Genomic DNA, 20,014 nt, shown 5'->3' on the forward strand with positions numbered 1-20,014 from the left:
ATGTACCTGGATGAATTCCTCACAGCCTCTTGTGAAATGAAGCAGAGAGGAGACGAGAACTAGTAAGGATGCTGCTGAACTAGGAACTTTACAGAAATAGTATTCCCAGTTACAACTAACCTATCAGGCCTCTGCTGAAAGACTAGAACGCAGTCAAAGTGCAACTCCTCCTAATCACAAACCCATTAGTCAATAGAAAAGTGCCAGAAGTGTCTATTTTGTAGAGATTTCAAGATCATTGGGCAAATTGGGGAGAGAGGACAAAAAGTTGTCTTTCACCAGTTATGGTGGAAAATTGTTGTAGTGGGAGTGTTCATCCTGCTGTGTGTTTGCTCCGTCTGTATTGTCCCCATGCTACAGAGAATGGTGAGGCAGATGAAGGGTCTTATGTTATGGTTCCTGCTGCTTTCTCTACTACTAGCTACATGCCTCTTTCCGTTGTTGTTAAGAACACATAGTCTCTAACCTGGGATGGGATGCTCCATTCCCTAGCGGCCTGGAGGTGGAGGATTATGATGATGCTGCTCCCGTTCCTTCTGCAAACCTTCCCTCAGCTCTGTCTGGGGCAGGAGGCTGCTGATGAGTTCCACATACTTTTAAACCTTCTCTGGCTTACTGTTTTTATTTTTACCAGGTGTATTATTGAGTTGTTTATGCATCTGAAGGTTAAACGTTCCAGAGTGCCCAGGTGGGCATACATGTGTTACATGCTCTGTATGATGGTTGATGTGTAATGAAAGTTTATTTTCTTATTAGACGTCATTAATGACAAGACTGACTGCACATTCTGTCCCAATAACAAAGACATGTTGACATTTCCTCTGAAGTCCATGGGAGCCTGGCTCAGACACCAGCCCCCCCTCTCCCTTATCTGCTCTGCATAACAACCAGACACATCCACAGCAGTGTTTAAGAAACTATGTTACAGTTAATGACCGAGTCTCTTCAATTGTCTTGCACCCTCAGAAACAGATTTACACCACAGTTATTGTGACACAAATAATACGTTATAGATTGCACAGGTAGACAGGAATGGCACATTATGGGTTTTGGCCCACACACACACACACACACACATATTAAAAAGCATGTATGTGTGTATTCGTCTCCATGAACTCCACTGAAGTGTGTCTTAGTTAAAAACTTAAGTTGACCTCTCACCTCTGTCTGTCTACTAATTATCACACACACACACAGACACACACACACACTCACATCGTAGTAGTAAAATAACATCCCGACATTCCCTCTTTGCCCCTGCACTAAGTCTTCTACAGACGCACCTGCTCATGTAACAGAGATGGAAAGACCATTTCCATCAGTCTGTATTGAACTTGACTGCGAGAGGTATCCGAGGTAGCTACTTTATCAAAAACGATATTTGTAAGTTGCTATATCAAATTAAATGCAAAAAGTAGTTTACCCATAAATCATATGTTAAGAAAAGATGAACCATGTTTTTTTTGTTGAATGATAAGTGAGTTTTTCTTGTGTGTGTATGCTAGTGAAAAGGACTGAGCGGAGAGTCCTCTGTGTGTTTGTTGAATTGGTGAGTTGAAAGGATGAGGAGAAGTACAGCTGAGAATTCGATTGAGTTTAATGGAGTAAGAAGTTGGACAGTGTTGGATCTACCCTCCACATGCTGGGATGAGCAAAGACCCTAAACAAGTGCGTGCATTTCGCCTATATCCTGCTCAGAGGGGCGTTCCCATAGTATCACAGCTGATGATGACGCCATCGTCAAACCGCTGCGGATTGGTGAGCCAGCATTTGCCGAGGCGGCACTGTAATTCGAACCTGAGATGGTGAAGCGCTTGCCCGTGGGGGAGCAATGGAATGCCCACAACATGCAAATTAAGCATCAACAGTACAGTACATTTAACCCTTCTGTGAACTCCAATGGTCTGATAAAGACCCCCCAGAGGCTCCTTCCCCCCTTTTGCTGTAGCCCAAATATTGAGGCCTTTGAAAGGGTGACGCAGCAACCCTCAGATGCCGTCTCTACCTGTTGACATTTATCTGTTATCTAGGCCCCCCTGGGTGAGGAGTTTGTCAGATCTTCTACTTTATTATTTATTCCCAGACTTGTCAGGGGCCAGTACTTTGGTTTACTGTAAACTATGTTGACCCCCAGCTCCTTTATTTCATTTCTTGTTGTTCCGTTGTTCACGTCTTGTTTCTTGATGTGAAGATGAAGAAGGGATCTCCGCTGACACTGTCTTACCTGTATATAAAAAATGTTTATTAGAAAGAAGTACAGCATCAAATCAAGCACCATGGATTGCCTGTGAGAGGTTCTGAAGCAAATATGAATCTCTCCCGAAACCCTTGTTCGGCACCTTTATATAGTGTGGTTGTTTATGTGAAACTATGGTAAGACATCTGTAATAATAAAAGAGAAGATGAGGGGTCCCAGTCTCTATGGACCCCTACATTTTGAACCAGAGGCCTCTCTCCTACACATTCCACAGAGACCACACGTAATATGGAACTTTTAGACACTGCACATTCCATATATATTTTACAACAGGGAGAGTTTCTGTTTGTTTATCCCAACACTAGCGTTCATCATTTTATCTTCGCGTTTTAATTTCATGTTTTATGTTAGTCGTGTTGTTGTGGAGATTAACAACCTGTATGACGTCTGGCTGTCTCCCTTGATTGAAAACAGGTATGTTAATGTGTTAAACTTCCATTTCTACGTTCAGTACATTGTTAATTCAAGTCTGTTATATGATTTGATTGTGATACAGGATAGCCCTCGTGTAAACAGTGTGTATTGAACCTGACTGCGAGAGGCGTGTTGTTGCGAGAGATTAACAACCCGGATTACGTTTTGCTGTCTCCTAATTGAAAACACCGTGTGTCAGTGTCTCGCGTGTGATCGTGCACCAGCACACAACGCGGTGTAGTCGGAGCCTGCACACCTTTCCGGCCACACTCACAACAGTTCGAGATTGCAGTGACGTCACTCAACACAAGGCGCTCACAGGCGCGTTGAAACCAATTACAACTGTGCCACACAGGGGGATACAAGCTGTGAGGACATAATGCAGAGAGAGGCGCAGACTTCTACGCCGCACTAACTTACTTACCAAAGACGAAACGTTTAATTGTGCGTGATTTTCGCTTTGAGTGTCCAGCCTGGAGGAACCGAGCAGAGGTACCGGGAAGAAGAAGCAAACCGGTTTGGAGACAGTGAGCTCCGGGACGGACAGCGGGCGGTCATGGGGGCTGTTCTGGGAGCTTTCTCCCTCGCTAGCTGGGTAAGTTGGAGTCAACACGTGTGCGTTGTGTGTGTTTAATGTCGATGTTTTGATTCGATAAAGGAAGATTCGGGAAAAAGCGGCGTCACGATAAATCAGCAACAAGTTTGTAATCCACCGCTCACCTGTGGGAAGGTGATGCGTTCCAGGACTCAATCCGATCAAATTCCCACAATTATCTCTCACGAAGGATTCTAAACGCTACGTGTCATGTCGACCTTGCTCGGTTCACTTTATGTTTTATTTGTTAATTTTCCTGAGGCTGCCAAAATGTCGCCAATCGATTAGCTTTTATCTGAAAATATAATCGTAATCATAATATAAGCGTCGTGTAAAGAATCCGTTAAACCCGTTCTGATCGTGTGTCATCAACCCTTAAATACTTGAACTGTTTGATGCATGGGCCAGGGCGTTCTAACCGAGGACAAGCATGTCGTCATAACGAGTCTCTTTACCGGATTCTAAATCAAAACGTCTAACCACAATAAATTAATGGCTTTTGTCGTGTCTAAAAGTTCTATAGTATGTGTTTTCTGTGGAATGTGTAGGAGAACCTCTGAGTCAAATTTAGGGCTCCATATAGAATGGGATACAGTTGTCTTACATAGTTTCACAAGAACAAGCATGATCTACAGAAAACAAATTGTTAATGGAGGAGATCAACCATTATCAAAGTGTACAGTAGACTCAACACTGACCACACACACACACACACACACACACACAGATACCAGAATATAGTTCATATTGTCTTATTATTTATCATGTTTAACCCTGATACAGTTTGGGCCAAATTGGTTTTTGACTCTTTTCGATATTTTACAGCAGTAAAATCAGAGAACAATTCCAGAAAGTTACATAAAATATAGACAAAACATCAAAGAATCAAAAGATGGTTTGATGGGTTAAACTTGACCCCAACAATATAGTAGTTTTGTATATAAAACATGTCATATTCAGGTATTGGCTGTGGTCGAACTGGTGTTTGGTTATGGAGAGGCTGTACTGTATATGAAGAAGAGATGACCTACACTGTTTATGTACATTCGAGCAGATATCTATCAGATATCACTCCCAACACAACTCTTGTTTCACCCAGTTTCAGTTTGATTTATATTGCTGGTTTAACCTTTAAATGCCCTGCTGCATAATATGTAACTGACTGCAGTAGGTTGTTTGGCATGGGGCATTAATGTGTTCATCATAATTTGGTCATTGCTCACATGTGATTAAATGGATTAGCTCTGCTTTAATGGCTTATTGTGGGGCCACAGCAGCATGTGTAACATTCTGAGGCAGACTGTGTGGGAGCAACAAGAGCATGTATATGGACCAGCATTAAACAGGATGCTGTAAAAAGGGTTGGGGATTGAATCTGATGTTGAACCTTGAACCTTTTTTATGATGTGAGCAACGTCTTGAGAGTTGCTAGGCAGTACAAATACATTTACAGTGCTTTCCCCTTCTTCACCACACAGTAATCTATCATTTCCTCCTTTATTCTAGGTGTTTGTTAATTATAAGAAATGAAGAACAAGCTGTTTTTTGTAGTGATTATCATTTTAGTGTGCACTGATCAATCGATTACTCAGCTAATTTGGCACCTCTCCTTTTCAGTCTATGAGAAACAAACAGTCGTGGTGCATTCAGGGGCAGGGGCAGGTAAGGCTGAGTAGATAAGGCCAAGCGTGGCCTGCGTGTTGTTATGTGGCACACATAACTGCAGTGTTGCCTCCTCCGTGCTCTCGCTAAGCTGACTGGCTGGAGCATTAACTTGTTGATAATCTTTTGGGCCACGTTATCTCTTTGTCAATGTTGGTTGCATAAAGCTGCAGTGCAGTTAAGTTGGAACACATTCTGTTTGAGCTGCGCTGGTTGTTTTTTCATGGAAACAAAACTAAAACTCATCCTGTTCTGACACAACTGAAGTAAGGAATCCCCCTCTGTTTAGTCCTACAGTTTCACATTAGATGGTTTTAGAGAATAGATTTCACCAGTTTAGAGGAGCTTTTACCTGGCTGCTTGTGTCTCGGACATTCTCACATCCATTACGGATCAATAATAATGAAGGTGATTCCTCAGACAGGGACTGAGCACCAGCAGCTGTCACCTTTAGTAATCAGGCCAGAGAATCAAAAAACCAGTTCACCACTGTGTTTGTTGCCCTAAAATCAAGAAGTAGGCAGTTTCACCATTGCTGCTGTTAGATCAAACTGTTGTTTTAATATAGAAAGAGCTCAGTCATCATCCTGACCCTTGGTGGCTTCCTGTTCCTGCTCAGACTCTTCCTTGTAAGACGCTCTGTGGGTCATTTCCAACATTTGGCCTCCAATCTACATTTGACCTATAGCTAGTGCGAGAGCATCAGTTTTCTAGTCGCGGCTCCTACATCACTTCTGTCTACCAGCAGTGCTGATCGTTAAGGATTCTATTGTGAATCTAAAACATTACTTATGCTTCCTTGGCCTCTGTTACTCCAAACATTTAAGTGAGGAAAACTTGCATTCCAGAGTCGCGTCAAACCTCATTTTAAATCCTTCTGAGTGTTTCCAACAAAAATAAATAAGTTTCCAGCAAGAACTAGGGAATAGTCTAACCTGGAAAGAAAACCATGGCGATATTGTTTTATAGTGAGTGATATTTATTGCGGCAATGATGCCTCAATAAATTGTTGGAGGTGCAGGCCAGTTCACATAATGGCACCTTGGTTCCACAGATACTGAGCAGAGAAGATACCAGAACCCTTTAGGTGGAAAAGCAGCACGTCTATCTGTAAAGCATCAGAGGAAGGATGGAAGGAAGCAAGAAAGGAGGGAAAGAAGGAAGGAAGGAACAAAAAAAGGCAGATAGGAAGCTTATTATCAGATTCCTTCATGCATTTAGTTTCTACAGCATTCCTAAGCGTGGTTAATGATGGTCAGATGATCTGTTTGGCAGATGACTCTCTGATGATTCGGCAGTCTGCACTCTCGTATCAGAGTCACAATCTTCACGAGGGAAAATCCATTCAGTTCGGCTGCCGCTGCTAATCCAAAGCAGGACGTGGGAATGTTTCCCGAGCCTCCTGCTCTGTCACATTGCTGCATTGATTGAATTTAAATGTTTTTATCATGTTGATGATACCAAACCTCTTGGCATCATGACGGTTGAACCGACTGCAGTAGAGGCAGTTCCATATTTTAATAGTAAAGCACAAAGTTCATCAAGTTGTTCTCTGTTATCACAGTCCACACTTGCATTTATGATGCCATTGTTGTCACATAGTTCAAAGTTGATTTGCTTATTATAGTACAGAAACATCACAGAAGTGTTGAAATAGTTACTGAAAATATGATGAATATCTCTGCTCTCTGTTCCGTCTTGCAGGTTCCGTGTCTGTGCAGCGGCGCCACCTGTCTGCTGTGCAGCTGCTGCCCACACAGCAGGAACTCCACAGTGACCAGGATCATCTACGCCTCCATCCTGCTGCTGGGCACCATCGTCTCCTGCATCATGCTGTCGCCTGGTGTGGACCAGCAGCTCAAACGGGTATGAGGGCGTAGATTAGAGCTGAAGGAAGAAGGCTTCTCATTGGTCCACAGTCATAATGGGCCTCAGCTAATTAACCGTTTATAGCCCCTCTAGTTGAGCAATCAGAATGTGAGCTAAAATAATTTTTACATGCATAACTTTTATTATTATCATGCCCTATTTTTCCAAAGACTGGTTCCTGTTTTATTCTAGACTCTCTTATGAGCCCTTTTTGATATTTTCTCTGCTGGTGTCGCTCGTCTGCCGTTGTGCTTTGTTGACGTCGTACGACAGCTTTATTTCTTCTTCTTTTTTCTGCAGATCCCGGGTTTCTGTGTGGACGGTGCCAACTTCTCCATCCCCGACCTGCGAGCTGATGTAAACTGTGAAATATTCGTGGGCTACAAGGCAGCTTACCGCGTGTGCTTTGGGATGAGTGTGAGCTTTCTGGCACTCGCCATCATTACGTTTAAAGTGAAGAGCAGCAGAGACCCTCGAGCTGCCATCCACAACGGGTAAGCAGCAGCTCCAGCATCACAGGATCACACAAAGACATACAGTGCTTATAACAAGTATTCTCCCCCTTGGATGTTTTCCCCTTTTATTGCTTTTATAAATGAAATCATGGTCAATAGAATTTGGCTTTTTTAGCAAGAATTTACAGAGAACATCTCTTTAATGTCAAAGTGAAAACGAATTCCTCCAAAGGGGAAAATTAATCCAGCTAAATTTTGTGAAAGCCTGGAGGACAATCTGACTCGGTCGGCAAGAGAGCTACAACTTTGGAGCACATTTATTTTCTAGCTACACAGAAATGGTTTAAAGATAACCATGTGAAAGTTCTGAAGTGGCCGAGTCAAAGCCGAGACCACAATCTAATCGGGAATGTGTGGCTGGACTTAAAAAGAGCTGATCCCCAAGCAACCTGACGGCAAATTTTCCCTTTTATTATAGGCGGTTTTATGGTATTGACGAGGAAAGTTGAAGGTGTTCACATAAGTGAAATGTATCTGTCTGAGACGTGTTTGGATGAATTTGAGGATAAACTTATTTTCACCTTTTTCTCTCTTATATATGGGTCTCCAGAGTTCTTATCTGTGGTCCCCTTGAGTCTAGAAGGTATAAATCTGACATGGGATGTGGGAGCTTGTTGTCTCAAGGACGTTGAGAGGCACCAGATGTTAAGCTCTGTGGGGGCTATAAATGGTACAAGCCTGAAGAAGAGGTCATTGTTGTCTGCTCTGCATGTAGTGGTACAGAGTGAACCGGCGCTGTAACAAACTGATCGCTCCATCTCCGTGAGACTCTGTGGTGAATTCACTCTAACACATTTTGACATGAAAGAGATGTTTTTTGTAAATGCTTGTCAAAAAAGCCCAGTTATGTTGACCATGATTTCATTTATAAAAGCAATAAAAGGGAAAAACATCCAAGGGGGTGAATACTTTTAAAGGCAGTGTATAAGCATCACGCTGCAGACATGAGAGACCTTTGGCTTTCGGTGCATCTGTTGTGTCTGCACTCCCACCGAGAAACTGAAAGTAAAACTAACAAAAATAAATTAACTTAAAGAGAGACTGCACTGGAAATTAGGATTTACAACTGATAAGATGAGTCAAGCAATCGTAGTGTTAAGTATGTGAATTCTGGTGTGCAGAGTCTGCCTGCACTCAAAGGCTAATACTTGATAGAAGAGCAGCTGTTGCGCATCTGTAAGGTGTCAACCAGTATAGCCAGTTGAAACCAATGTGGTCATATTTGGGTCTTTGGTTCTTTCCGGGAGCTCATCTGAATTTCAATATGTTGCACACAAACACGCAGATCCAAGTTTCACATCCTGTGGTACAACTTCACTCACTTACAGAGATGCAAAAACTTTAACTGCAATTAAAATAACTAGAAGTGAAAATCTGTTGTTTCTGGTCAAAAAATTTAAAATGAAACAAAATTAGATAATAATAATGCAATCACAACTAAAGTGACCAAATCTGCGTGTCATAAAATTTGTCGGTGCTTAAGTTCTACATTATAGTGTTCAGATGACCTTTTCTGTGTGTGTGTGTCTGTCTGTCTGTCTGTGTGTGTCTCTGTCTGTCTGTCTTTCTGCGCGTCATAAAATTAGTCAGTGCTTTAGTTCTACATTATAGTGTTCAGATGACCTTTTCCCTGGACACACACCCGTGTGTGTGTGTGTGTGTGTGTGTGTGTGTGTGTGTGTGTGTGTGTGTGTGTGTGTGTGTGTGTGTGTGTGTGTGTGTGTGTGTGTGTGTGTGTGTGTGTGTGTGTGTGTGTGTGTGTGTGTGTGTGTGTGTGTGTGTGTGTGTGTGTGTGTGTGTGTGTGTGTGTCCGTAGACAATAATAGTAATAGACAGTAATAGTTTTGTTATGGACTTTATATATCTGTGTGTATAATCAGTGATCGTAACTTTATTTCCAGATTTTGGTTCTTTAAGATTGCTGCCATCGTGGCTGTTACAACCGGTGCCTTTTACATTCCTGATGGGCCTTTTACTTGGTGTAAGACTTGATATTTTTGTTTTCAATTCCTCAAAACCACCTGCAAGCTTTTGATGATTCAGAGCAAAACATTCAGTGTTCCTGACAGACGAGGCACTGTGCTTGCTCCTGCAGTTTGGTTCGTAGTTGGCGTCTCTGGAGCTTTTTTTTTCATTGTGATCCAGCTGCTGCTGTTAGTGGACTTCACCCACTCCTGGAATGAGTCCTGGGGGGAAAAGATGGAGAAGGGAAACTCCAAAGGCTGGTACGCAGGTCAGTGATTCAAATGGTCATACAATACCGGTGTTTGCACATTCCACCACATCCCATCATCACATATTCTTCTACTTCGATCTGAAATACAAACAATCACTATTAACAGGAATACTGTTTACTGTCTGTACTGTTGAACAACATCAACAAAGAGGCAAAGCAGTAAACTGAGCTGGAGCTCTGTTCTGCTTTGGACCGGGCTAAAAACCACCACAACCTCACCAGTAAAGGTCACATTTATACAAACACTGGCATGAAAGCACAGAAAGGGAAACGTATGAGGTGTTGTGTTAAATCATGATAAAAATTGCGTTTTCTGTTTTTTAAACCATTTTATTGGTGAGGTTCTGGTGGTTTCTAATTTAATTAATTTTTAATTTACTTTATTTAATTTTAGCTAGACGCTTTTATCCAAAGCGACTTCCAACACACACACAATTGAAATTTATCTTGCACCCCCTCATATCACACACACACACAAACACATGCATTACAGCCATTTACGGCGCCCATAGAGCAGTTGGGGGTTCGGTGCCTTGCTCAGGGGCACCTTGGCAGTGCCCTGGAGGCAAACTGGCAACTCACCAGCTACCAGTCCACTTACTTGGTCCAAACGGGACTCGAACCGGCGACCCTCCGGTTCCCAAGCTGAATCCCTATGGACTGAGCTACTGCCGCCCCGCTAGTAGCCTGGTCCACGCCTCTCTATTCATGCAGGCTGGTAAAGAGGCTGTGGTGCCGCCTCACTGTGTGAAAGGGGAGAAACAGCCAAATATGTCATGGATGCACTGACGTTGACGATGTTTTGCTGTAATCTGGTCGTAGCTCTGCTGGTGGCGACGGCCCTCAACTACATCTTCTCCTTTATTGGTGTTGTCCTGTTCTTCAACCTCTATGCCAAGCCTACGGAGTGCAACCTCAACAAGTTCTTCATCATCTTCAACACGCTGCTCTGCATCGGGGTCTCAGTGATCTCTGTGCTGCATAAAGTACAGGTACTGCTGCACTGTCAGGCAGGGATATGAACACTATATGCTGTTCACTGTATTAGCTGTGCTCATCTGTTAACACTGAGTGGATTTTAATTCATCTTTTTTTGTTGAATATTAATATTTAAGAGTATCCAACATAAAAATAAGAATGAAGAATGTAAAATATGAAGCAACAAACACACCAAATCCACACAAGTGAAGAACCTCTTAAAACATTCTTTAGATAAATCTTTTGTGTCCCTCCAGGAGTCACAGCCTCGGTCGGGCCTGCTGCAGTCCTCTACCATCACCTTGTACACCATGTATCTGACCTGGTCTGCCATGACCAACGGGCCAGGTGAGAAGTCTTGGACCTACAGTGTGTCCTCAGTCCTGGAAATACCTCATATCTAGTTCAAGGAGGACAGACAGAATCAGTAACACTAAAATCTGTTTCTTAGCAAAAACTATGGTAGAAAGTTGAAAGTTTCAATGCTGACTTCATTGACCACCTATCCTGTGTCTGAGGCAACGTTCTCAGCAGCGCAAACATTCTTCGCCCTGGTCACATTCGGCAGCTTTTCTTGGTGATCCCAAAATGTTCAGGGAGAATTTGTACTTAATATTTTCAGAAATATTACATTTTACTTTACTACATATCCAAACCATGATGTAATATTGGGGCCAATGCTGGAAAAAATGAGATTTCTAATAAAGTGGCCAGTGAGTTGACATCATCTGTACATTATCTATACACAAGGTCTCAAAGGTTTCATTTTTCTCCTCTCTTAGACCGGACCTGTAACCCCAGCCTACTGAGCATCTTCGCGGATCCCACGCTGGCTCCTCTGGGGATCGAGAACCAGACGGCCGTTGTAATTTTGGACACGGAAGAAGCCCTACCAACAGTCCCCTACCTGCAGTGGTGGGACGCCCAGAGCGTTATGGGACTTGGCTTATTTGTCTTGTGTATCCTCTACTCCAGGTAGGACACATCATTCTTTTCAATACATAAAATCACATCAACATCAGCTGTGTTATCTTGCACGCTGTAGTTCGTCAAAGGTCAGAAGTCTGTTTAAGACACGAGAACTCCATCTGTAATCCTGATTACATGTAGGCTATTCAAGCATATGAATATGAAACCACCCTAACAGTAGAGTTTGTGTACCTGTGCAAAAAGTCTCATCCATGTGTCAATATGGGCACATTTCACTCAATTTGGTGACACAGATTGACGAGCAGTGTCATTTATCTCTGTCAAATACAAAATTCTAATGCAGGCAAACTGATAAAACAGAGGTCCAGACCAGCACTGTTACAGTTTTCATATTTATGTCAGCATGTCTGTAGTAGATAAACTCCTCAAAACATCGTCTCACCATATAAACTTGTAGAGGCAATTCTGCACTCCCCCCTGTATTGGTATGTGATCTTGTATTTTGCTATGAATCTCTGTGCTCCCATAATGTATCATGTGCTGACCTTCGTTCGATTCCTCCTATCTGGTAGACACCAGCTGCGTCTGGGTTTCAAAACTCTTTCCATCTGCAGATGTTCTGACTCTGACTGTAGTCTGCCTAAACACCGAATCGTCTCCAAAAGAATCCACCACAGGCTTTTGGGTTAAGATTAAAGCTCTGAAGGGAAAAAAAATACTTGCACTGTCTACATAGTTCTTGTTCTAAGGAACTTATTGTTAGGGTTAGAAGTGGCGGTTAGTTTAAAAATCTTAATATACCATTTGTTTCCCACAGTATTCGTTCATCCAGCACCAGCCAGGTCAACAAGCTGACAATGGCCTCCAAAGACTCGATCATCCTGGCTGAGAGTGCCAGCCACGAGTCATCAGAGGTCACTACAGGTCCCAGACGGGTAGAGGACAATGAGCAGGACTTGGTCCAGTACAGCTACTTTTTCTTCCACATATTGCTCTTCCTGGCCTCACTCTACATCATGATGACGCTCACCAACTGGTACAGGTGAGAATCACTTGTTTGGTTTCTTTACATGTATGTTTTGTACACCCACTTAACTGGCCCCAAACAACTGCACCTGGTTAGTTATCTTCCCCAAGGAGGTAGAGTTTGGAACAAGGAAGCTTTCCACACGTTTTAAGCTGCCGGTTTGGTTTGGTGTATGGAAAGAAATGCTGACGGATTCCTTTTTCCGCCAAAAACTTTTTTTCCGCCAAAGACATTTCTGCCCAATGACATTGAGTGTTTTGGTATTTTGGTTCACATGGATGTATTATGAGCTAGGAGCTATGGACACCCAACCCACACAAAGACAGAGGCCATCTGCATACAATGGTGCACCTGCTGCCTGGTCTGGTTTTCAAATAGAAAACCTGCAAATGAGGAAAAGCACATTGTCACAAGATTTATTGAAGCAAGGTTTTGATCATCAACTATTTGCCTGACAAGATGTTGATTTAGTATACCTTGAACTTTGATTAATAACCTATTACCAGCGAAAAAGTTTTTAGTGGTTTTTCCAATTGACAATAAAACCTAGAGGCAAATGCAGCGTTGTGTGCAGATGACCTCTTCCTTTTCCTGTTGTGGGTTCAGTGTCCACATGTCCTCGCTCATACATCTGTGTGAACCAAAATATTCCAACAAAAGCTAAAAGACAGCACTCATCTCACTGGTGAGAAATGTATGACCTTCTACGGCTTGCAGTTTTCCAACGGAAACAGATTCCAGCTCTAAACACTGCCTCCTCTTTTGCCTGACAGCCCTTACACCGAAAACCTAAGTACTATGCCGGCGGTGTGGGTGAAGATGGTCTCCAGCTGGGTGTGTTTGCTCCTGTATGCCTGGACTCTGGTGGCCCCGATGTTCCTCACCAACCGAGACTTCAGCTAATCATCTGCACTTTCTCCTTCACAAAACAGTTCTTTCTAAGCATATTGCCTGCTTTCTATCAAATTATCTTGGTAAATAATATTATGTCTGTTTTAATAGGCATAGCACCTGCATCATTTCAGTCATGCAGGCTGCTTATTAGTATTCAATTCTGACTGGATAGCAAAGGACAATTTTGTACTTTTAACAGAAGTACATGTTTCAGTTGGGACCAGCATGAACTTTGTGTTTTTTGTTGAATGCAATTTTAAAACAATGAGTTCCAAACATTATTTGGAATGACGGTTTTAATATTTTAAATTGTATGTTAAGTTGTATTTTCTACTAAAATGCCAAAGTTATTTCGTGAAATGTTTGTTTATTAATATTCAGGTTTCTGTAAGACTCCATAATGACAAAAATGCCTTGTAAGCAACATTACATAAAGCTGAATGTGATGAGCTCACTCTTAGGCTACTTTCTATTTCACTGTTGATAATGATCTGAAAGAATAAAGAGACGGTATTATGCCGGTGAAATTGTCATTCTATTCAGATTGTATTGAGACTAGTGTGCCATTGAAATAAACAAGTTTTTCTTAACTGAGGCAAACTTTGTATTGAATGGATTAAGCCCCTGAAAAAGATTTGTCAAATCAGAAGTGCTGCAGACACAAAGTCAAAGTCTACAAGGTGCTTCACAGGGTCATAATAACTCGGCTGCCCTGATGAAGCCCTGAGCCTTAAGTCTCAGGGGTCTCAAACATTGTGACAATTAAAATAAAAACCTAAATTTCTTTTAATTTCCCTGTATATTGTGTATTAATAAGGGTGAAATGGTGAATCACACATGCAGCGATCAGAGAGCCAAACATGTTCCAAGTGGTTTGGGAACTTCATTTACTTGTCAACTAACTTTTTTGGAAGTTGTAGCAGAGTTATTTTATTTTTTATACCTTTAAGTATAAATAAAGAGTTCCACACTGCCCATGTCCTGAAATGAAGACAGTATTCAACGTCCTCTCACAGTGGCAACATTATTTTCCTCCAGGCCACAAAGGGGATCGGGACATCCAAGTGTGTTAAAACCTGAGCGATGTCCATCTAGAACTCCATGACAACGTCTTGACTTCTCCCCTCCCTGCTGTACCTCCACTTATCCCATTTCTTTTACCTCCACAAAGGAAGTTATGTTTTCGCCTGTGATGGTCTGATACGTGCAGGATGACTAAACTTTATGGACCAATTTTCATGAAACTTGGTTTGCACGCTGTATGAGATAAGATAGAACTTATCCCGAGAGAAATTGTTGACATGATCCAGCGATCATAAACTACCGTAGATGGTGCTGTAATGACTACCTTCTACGTTTTTACTAATAGCCTTTGAACCACAGACCACAGGTCCTAGAATTATATTCTTCTTATTTTCTGTACCTCATCCAACAATTTTAGGTAAAATGTCACAATGTTTTAAATTTTGAGTGGCCATGGTTCCTTAAAAGTGCTGCATCTCATAAATGAATCAGTCGAGTGTAATAGGACTAATTCCCGCTTTGTTAAAAAAAAATGCTTCTGATTAACAATCTTGGAGAAATCACATTTTATATAAAACATAATAGGCATTCTAGCTCCATACACTGTAAATGTCATTTGTAATGGACAGGGCTCCATCATCAGTTTATACGGTGATCCCCTCAGCTACTGTCGGTCAGGTACAGATTGGGTAGAGTGAAGACCCTCTCCTCAGGTTCCCTCTGAGCACTGTGGACCACCAGGCACTTGAACGTGGAGCCCTGGTCATCAGGGTTAGGTTTGAGTTTAAGAAAGCTAAACATGGAGTACAGTCCATTGATATTCAGGCTGGGCGGAGTGTTGAAAACACCGGAGAGGACCGCCTCTCTGTCCTTAGTCCAAGTCACGGACACGTCTTCAGGACAGAAGTCTTTGACGCAAAGGTGCAGTGTGCACTCTTCATTCAGTAGAGGGTACAATGGCTCACAGTCGATGAACATCACGCTGGGAGGCGTTCCTATTCAAGAAGTCAAACACAAACATGAGTCTGCATAGGACTGATAGACTATTATGAATCACATTTGTTAGTTTTGTGACTTAGTACAAGAGATCATCCGAGAGGGTTGGTTTTTGTGGTGAGCTGATAAATAAGTAATCCACAAAACCGTAATGGAAACAACCATAATAAATGGTATAGGCTCATTTTTCAGGGTCTATTCATGGAAGTTGGAAGTCTGGATACCTGGTCTAGACTGGGCTCAAAACCTACATACAGAGCTGTGAATGTTCCAGATTTGTGTGCTTTATGCTATAACCCTCAAAAACAGAGCCAAACCTCAGGGTATGGTCACTGCACTGTCCCTTGACATAAACATGTGTTACTGAACTGTGGGTACTTTGACATAGCAGGACTGTTACCATGAGTGTTGATGTGGTACAGGACATCTTTGTACCCTGGTGAGGGGAAACTGGAGTGGTACACCCGGCAGGTATAGACTGTCCTCTCATCCTCTCTGGCCATGACCAGCTGGATCTTGCTCCAGACGCTGTAGAGGTGGCTGTGGTCGCCGAAAGGTCCGAAGTGTGTGACGGTGCGGACCTCCTCCCCGTCATTCCTGGACCACTCCAAATGGATGTCCAGTGGGTAGAAGTTCTCCACCCGACAGCAGAGGACCAGTAGCCTCTCCACCTTGGGGATCTGAGGGATGCTGGTGATCTGGAGGAAAGACGGCTCAACTGTGGGTGAAGATAAAAGTTCAAGTTAGGTGTTTTATCTAATGAATCATACTCACAAACTGGAGGTATAAATTATCTTCATCAAAGACACTTTTAAACATAATCAACATCAAATAGATTAAACCCTTGATAGCAAGCATGTCAACAGCAACAACAATGGCTCTAAACCAGCGGTCCCCAACCTTCTTTGCACCACAGATCCGATCAGAGGGTAGGGTGTTACAAGGAATGCCAGAATATAGATTTGGCAGAAAAACGATGCAGAGGGGCTGCGAGCAGGTGGATCACCTGTCGTCAAAAACTCTCCTGTTTTTTTCTTTTAAATGCAGCCTTTTTGTTGGCAGTCTTAGGCTCATCTGTGGTCTCATCATTGGGCCTTTTACTATTTTCAAAGAGGCTCTCCAGAAACATTTGTTTTTGACTCATTTTAGCCTGTGGGCATCACAGCTGTGACAGAGACAGTTATGTGTCAAGAGGCACAGACGGATGTGATAGAAAGAGAATCTGTTCATTATTCAAAATAAAACACCCTGCAGAATCCGATAAAATGGAAATAAAATAAGTAATTTATTCTTTCGGTGCGGCCCAGAGCAAAATAATCCACGGCCTGGTACCGGTCTGTGGGTCAGTGGTTGGAGACCATTGCTGTAAATCATAATCAGTGCCATTATCATTCTCTACACAACAGACAGTATTTCAGCTACTTGCCCTTTATGTGAACACTGGTCTCTCTCGTCGTGCTCTTGCCCCTGCACAGCACCACACACTGGTATGTGGTCAGGTCTTGGCTGACAGTCAGACACACGGTAAGGATGGACGTGTGGTGTCTTCCATCAGACTGGAGGGAGGCTTGGTCACTCAGTTCCTCAGCCAGCAGCAGTGAATCCGAGTGGGACTGGCCCGACGAGACGGGTACAACCTCCAAGCCCTTTATTAACTTGAACCACTTGACCTTAAGCTCTCGTTGCCGCACCCCTCTGATGATGCACTGTAGCTCTGTTGGTACCTGGGCATATGTGACGCTGGGCTGGATGATGTAGGAGATAGTTGGTGGAGCTGTGAAGAGGAAGATGAACTTGTATTAGCACACAGATTCAGTCCTTTGGCCCTTTCACACCTTTCCTGCCTCAGATATCAGCAGGTGGGCTGTTATGACTATTTAAGCCACTTTCTACAATGATAACTGTTCATGTAGGCTGACGCCGTCTGCATTCAAACACACTGCAAAACAGGTGCTGAATACATAACCTGCTTGGCCACTGTGAGAACAAGTAGAGCTTAGACTTACCTCTGCAGAAATACCGGTAGAGAAAGAACGTGGCTCCGATTACAGAGCTGACCAGCAGCAAACTGACCACACTGGTGACGGCCATCAGTGTGACAGCACTGTGAATGGGCTTAGAGGGAGCTACAGGGAGAAGGGACAGAGGGATCAGTTATATAAACACACGTGTATAAATAGTGTACATTTGTACCCATCAATGGATGAAATTACTCTTAATTAGATGCACCAGGACAATCCAATAATATAGTACATTGAGTATTTGAAGACGTTGTGTCAGAGAGGATTGATTGTTGGATTCATACAGATTTTGACCAATTCATTTTCATGACTCCAAACTTAACTTCACATTGTGGTGTTCAAAAATGTTTGTACATGCTGACAAAAATGAAGCACATCACACCGCACACACAAACATGACAATGAGGATGTTCACTGTCACGTTTTCCTATGTACTGTAGGCCAAACCTTCAAACGTTCTGTAAACTGCAAGTCTGCGTCATGGCCTACAGCTGACCAGAGACTACATTCCTTTGGTGACACGCTTCGACACAAGGAACACACTGCCTTAGTTCTCAACCAGTTATTGCTTATGTAATTTTAAATTGTAAACAGTTCATAAAAATACTTAATTTCATCAGAATAATGAAGTTCTATGTTTCAAAATGATTTCAATCCAGTGCAGGATGTGACGAAGGCATGAATGAGGGCAGATACAGTCATACTGGGTGGTTACAGGCTGCATCTGTGTACTTCATAAAGTGCCCGCTGAGTGTATATGTCCAGTTCATGCAGTCTCACCTTGAACCGTGAGTGTCACCGCTCTGTTGAAAGGCCCTCTGTAGCTCTGGTGCTCAATCTGGCAGATGATCTGGATTTCTCCGCCCATCACCGCCGACGAATGGACCGTGATTCCACTGCGAATGCTGTAGGTGCCATCCGGGTTGGACACGGCCATTTCTGTGCACACACGGGACAAGTGGGTCCTGCCGGCGTGGACCATGCGGGACCCATTTTGGATCTGCCATGTCACCGCCAGTTTCTCTGGATAGAAACTGGCGATGTCACACTGTATCGTCTTCTCTTCCCCTTCTATCACAGCAGCCTTTTCTGGGAGCGACATGGAGGGCCGAGCTGAGAGGAGAGGTCAAGAGATCAGACACCATGCTGGGTCAAAACACAATCAGATGCAAAGCTCTTAAACTGTTTGGATTATTTGATTTTGCTGCCATGTAAATATTCTCGCATCGGTTTATATGGGGAAACCTCCTAAAATACGCTAAGGGGATCCTGCAGGAGCGGTGACATTATTTTCCAACCAAGGTCATTATTCAAAGGCGGCACTTTATATTTCAGCCTGACTAAACTGAGCTCCAACAAATTTTGACAGAGTGAATTTTTCGACATGAGCTTCAACAAAGCTGACTGACTCCTTAATCATGCTTGGTAATCCCTCGTCTCAGACTATAGCTCCTTCCTAACTCTTCCTCCACCTCCCTAATCTCTCCTCCTCCTCCTCCTCTTCCACTCTTCTCTTTTATCTATTAAGTAACAAACTCCCTTCTTACTTTCTTTCAGACACGATGACCTCGGGTCTGCACGTACCTCTGCCCCTCTTTGGGAGGAACCTCATTAGGTGAAGCTAAACTCAAACTCATCTCAACGTTTCCCATTTTCATGGAACTACTTCTGCCAGATTGTATTGCTCTGTTAAACGCTTCATGACTTATTGACATACTCATCAAACAATCACTGACACAGAGTAAACTGAAGAATACTATATTTAAAAAGTTAAACCTCTTGAATCGCTGCATGGAATTAGTTATAACATTTTAAAAGAGGAAGTTGATATGTTAATATGTTTAATTTAGAGCTTCTCTCCTCTGATGTATTAAAATGTCCTTTGTTTGTATAACGCACCTTGACCTCCATTCATTTCACCAACTACCAGCTTGACTGAACCTCTGACCTCGTGTGGATTTAAACGTTGGTTTAAAATTTAAATTCAAAGAGGAAGCTGCGGTCACATGTTGTGAACAGAATGAGGCGATTACCGAGCACTTTCAGCGTGGTGCTCTCCGTGTAGACCACAGGTGTGACCATCCTGCAGGTGTACACTCCTTCATCCGCCACGGTGACGTTGGCGAGCCGCAGGGACGCGTCGCGGTGCGGGAACCTCGTCGGATCCACCACAGCTCCGCGTCGGCTCACATGGGGGGTGCCGCCCTCAAAGGTGAGCACGGCGCGCTTCTCCGAGCGTCTGTCCAGCACGTTCCACCCCACGGCGAGGCCGCTCCACTCCGCCAGCGTCAAGTCTGCCCGTCCATCTGCCAGGCAGCGGAGGGTCGCGTCTGCGCCCAACAGCACGCTGGCGGTGCCCTCACCTGAGGAGCCTGAACACACACACACACACACACACACACACATCTGGATTACTTTACCGCTCACGATCAAACTTACACACCGGGATGTTTCATCGTGATTTACCTCCACAGTGCAGGACAGTAAGCAAGACCTTTAGCAGAGTTCTTACGCGTCTGTGCCGCTCCATTGGGAATGTGACGTCACTATCACTGTAACCTTTGACACAAGCTTGGAACAATTGCGGCGACAACTTT

General features: G+C 43.2%; 1 protein-coding gene and 1 gene segment (V, D, J or C); one reads left to right on the forward strand and one right to left on the reverse strand.

Moving 5' to 3' along the window:
- The first annotated feature begins 2,880 nt into the window (after positions 1-2,880).
- Positions 2,881-13,908, forward strand: serinc3 (serine incorporator 3). The gene is made up of 10 exons (XM_076156784.1): positions 2,881-3,266; positions 6,633-6,794; positions 7,098-7,291; positions 9,214-9,293; positions 9,408-9,545; positions 10,371-10,540; positions 10,784-10,874; positions 11,309-11,501; positions 12,274-12,498; positions 13,257-13,908. Exons 1-10 carry the CDS (start codon positions 3,228-3,230, stop codon positions 13,384-13,386), a joined length of 1,422 nt encoding a protein of 473 aa, XP_076012899.1. The 5' UTR covers positions 2,881-3,227; the 3' UTR covers positions 13,387-13,908.
- A 1,088-nt stretch (positions 13,909-14,996) lies between these two features.
- On the reverse strand, positions 14,997-18,577 carry LOC143005447 (immunoglobulin heavy constant gamma 4-like). The segment is given in 5 exon segments: positions 14,997-15,395; positions 15,797-16,114; positions 16,823-17,170; positions 17,403-17,522; positions 18,198-18,577. Coding segments are annotated over 5 exon segments (1,443 nt in total).
- Between the last annotated feature and the right edge of the window lie 1,437 nt (positions 18,578-20,014).

Source organism: Genypterus blacodes, unplaced genomic scaffold (assembly GCF_046128005.1).
Source record: "Genypterus blacodes isolate CSIRO-AG114 ecotype Tasmania unplaced genomic scaffold, CSIRO-AGI_Gbla_v1 ptg000070l_1, whole genome shotgun sequence".
Taxonomy (NCBI): Eukaryota; Metazoa; Chordata; class Actinopteri; order Ophidiiformes; family Ophidiidae; genus Genypterus; species Genypterus blacodes.

What these genes read in the sequence shown, in the direction of transcription:
- serinc3 (XM_076156784.1), top strand. Translation starts at nt 3,228, where the DNA reads ATGGGGGCTGTTCTGGGAGCTTTCTCCCTCGCTAGCTGG. An exon ending in CTTTCTCCCTCGCTAGCTGG is followed by an intron (nt 3,267 to 6,632) that starts GTAAGTTGGAGT and finishes TCCGTCTTGCAG; the next exon opens with GTTCCGTGTCTGTGCAGCGG. An exon ending in TTGTGTATCCTCTACTCCAG is followed by an intron (nt 11,502 to 12,273) that starts GTAGGACACATC and finishes TGTTTCCCACAG; the next exon opens with TATTCGTTCATCCAGCACCA.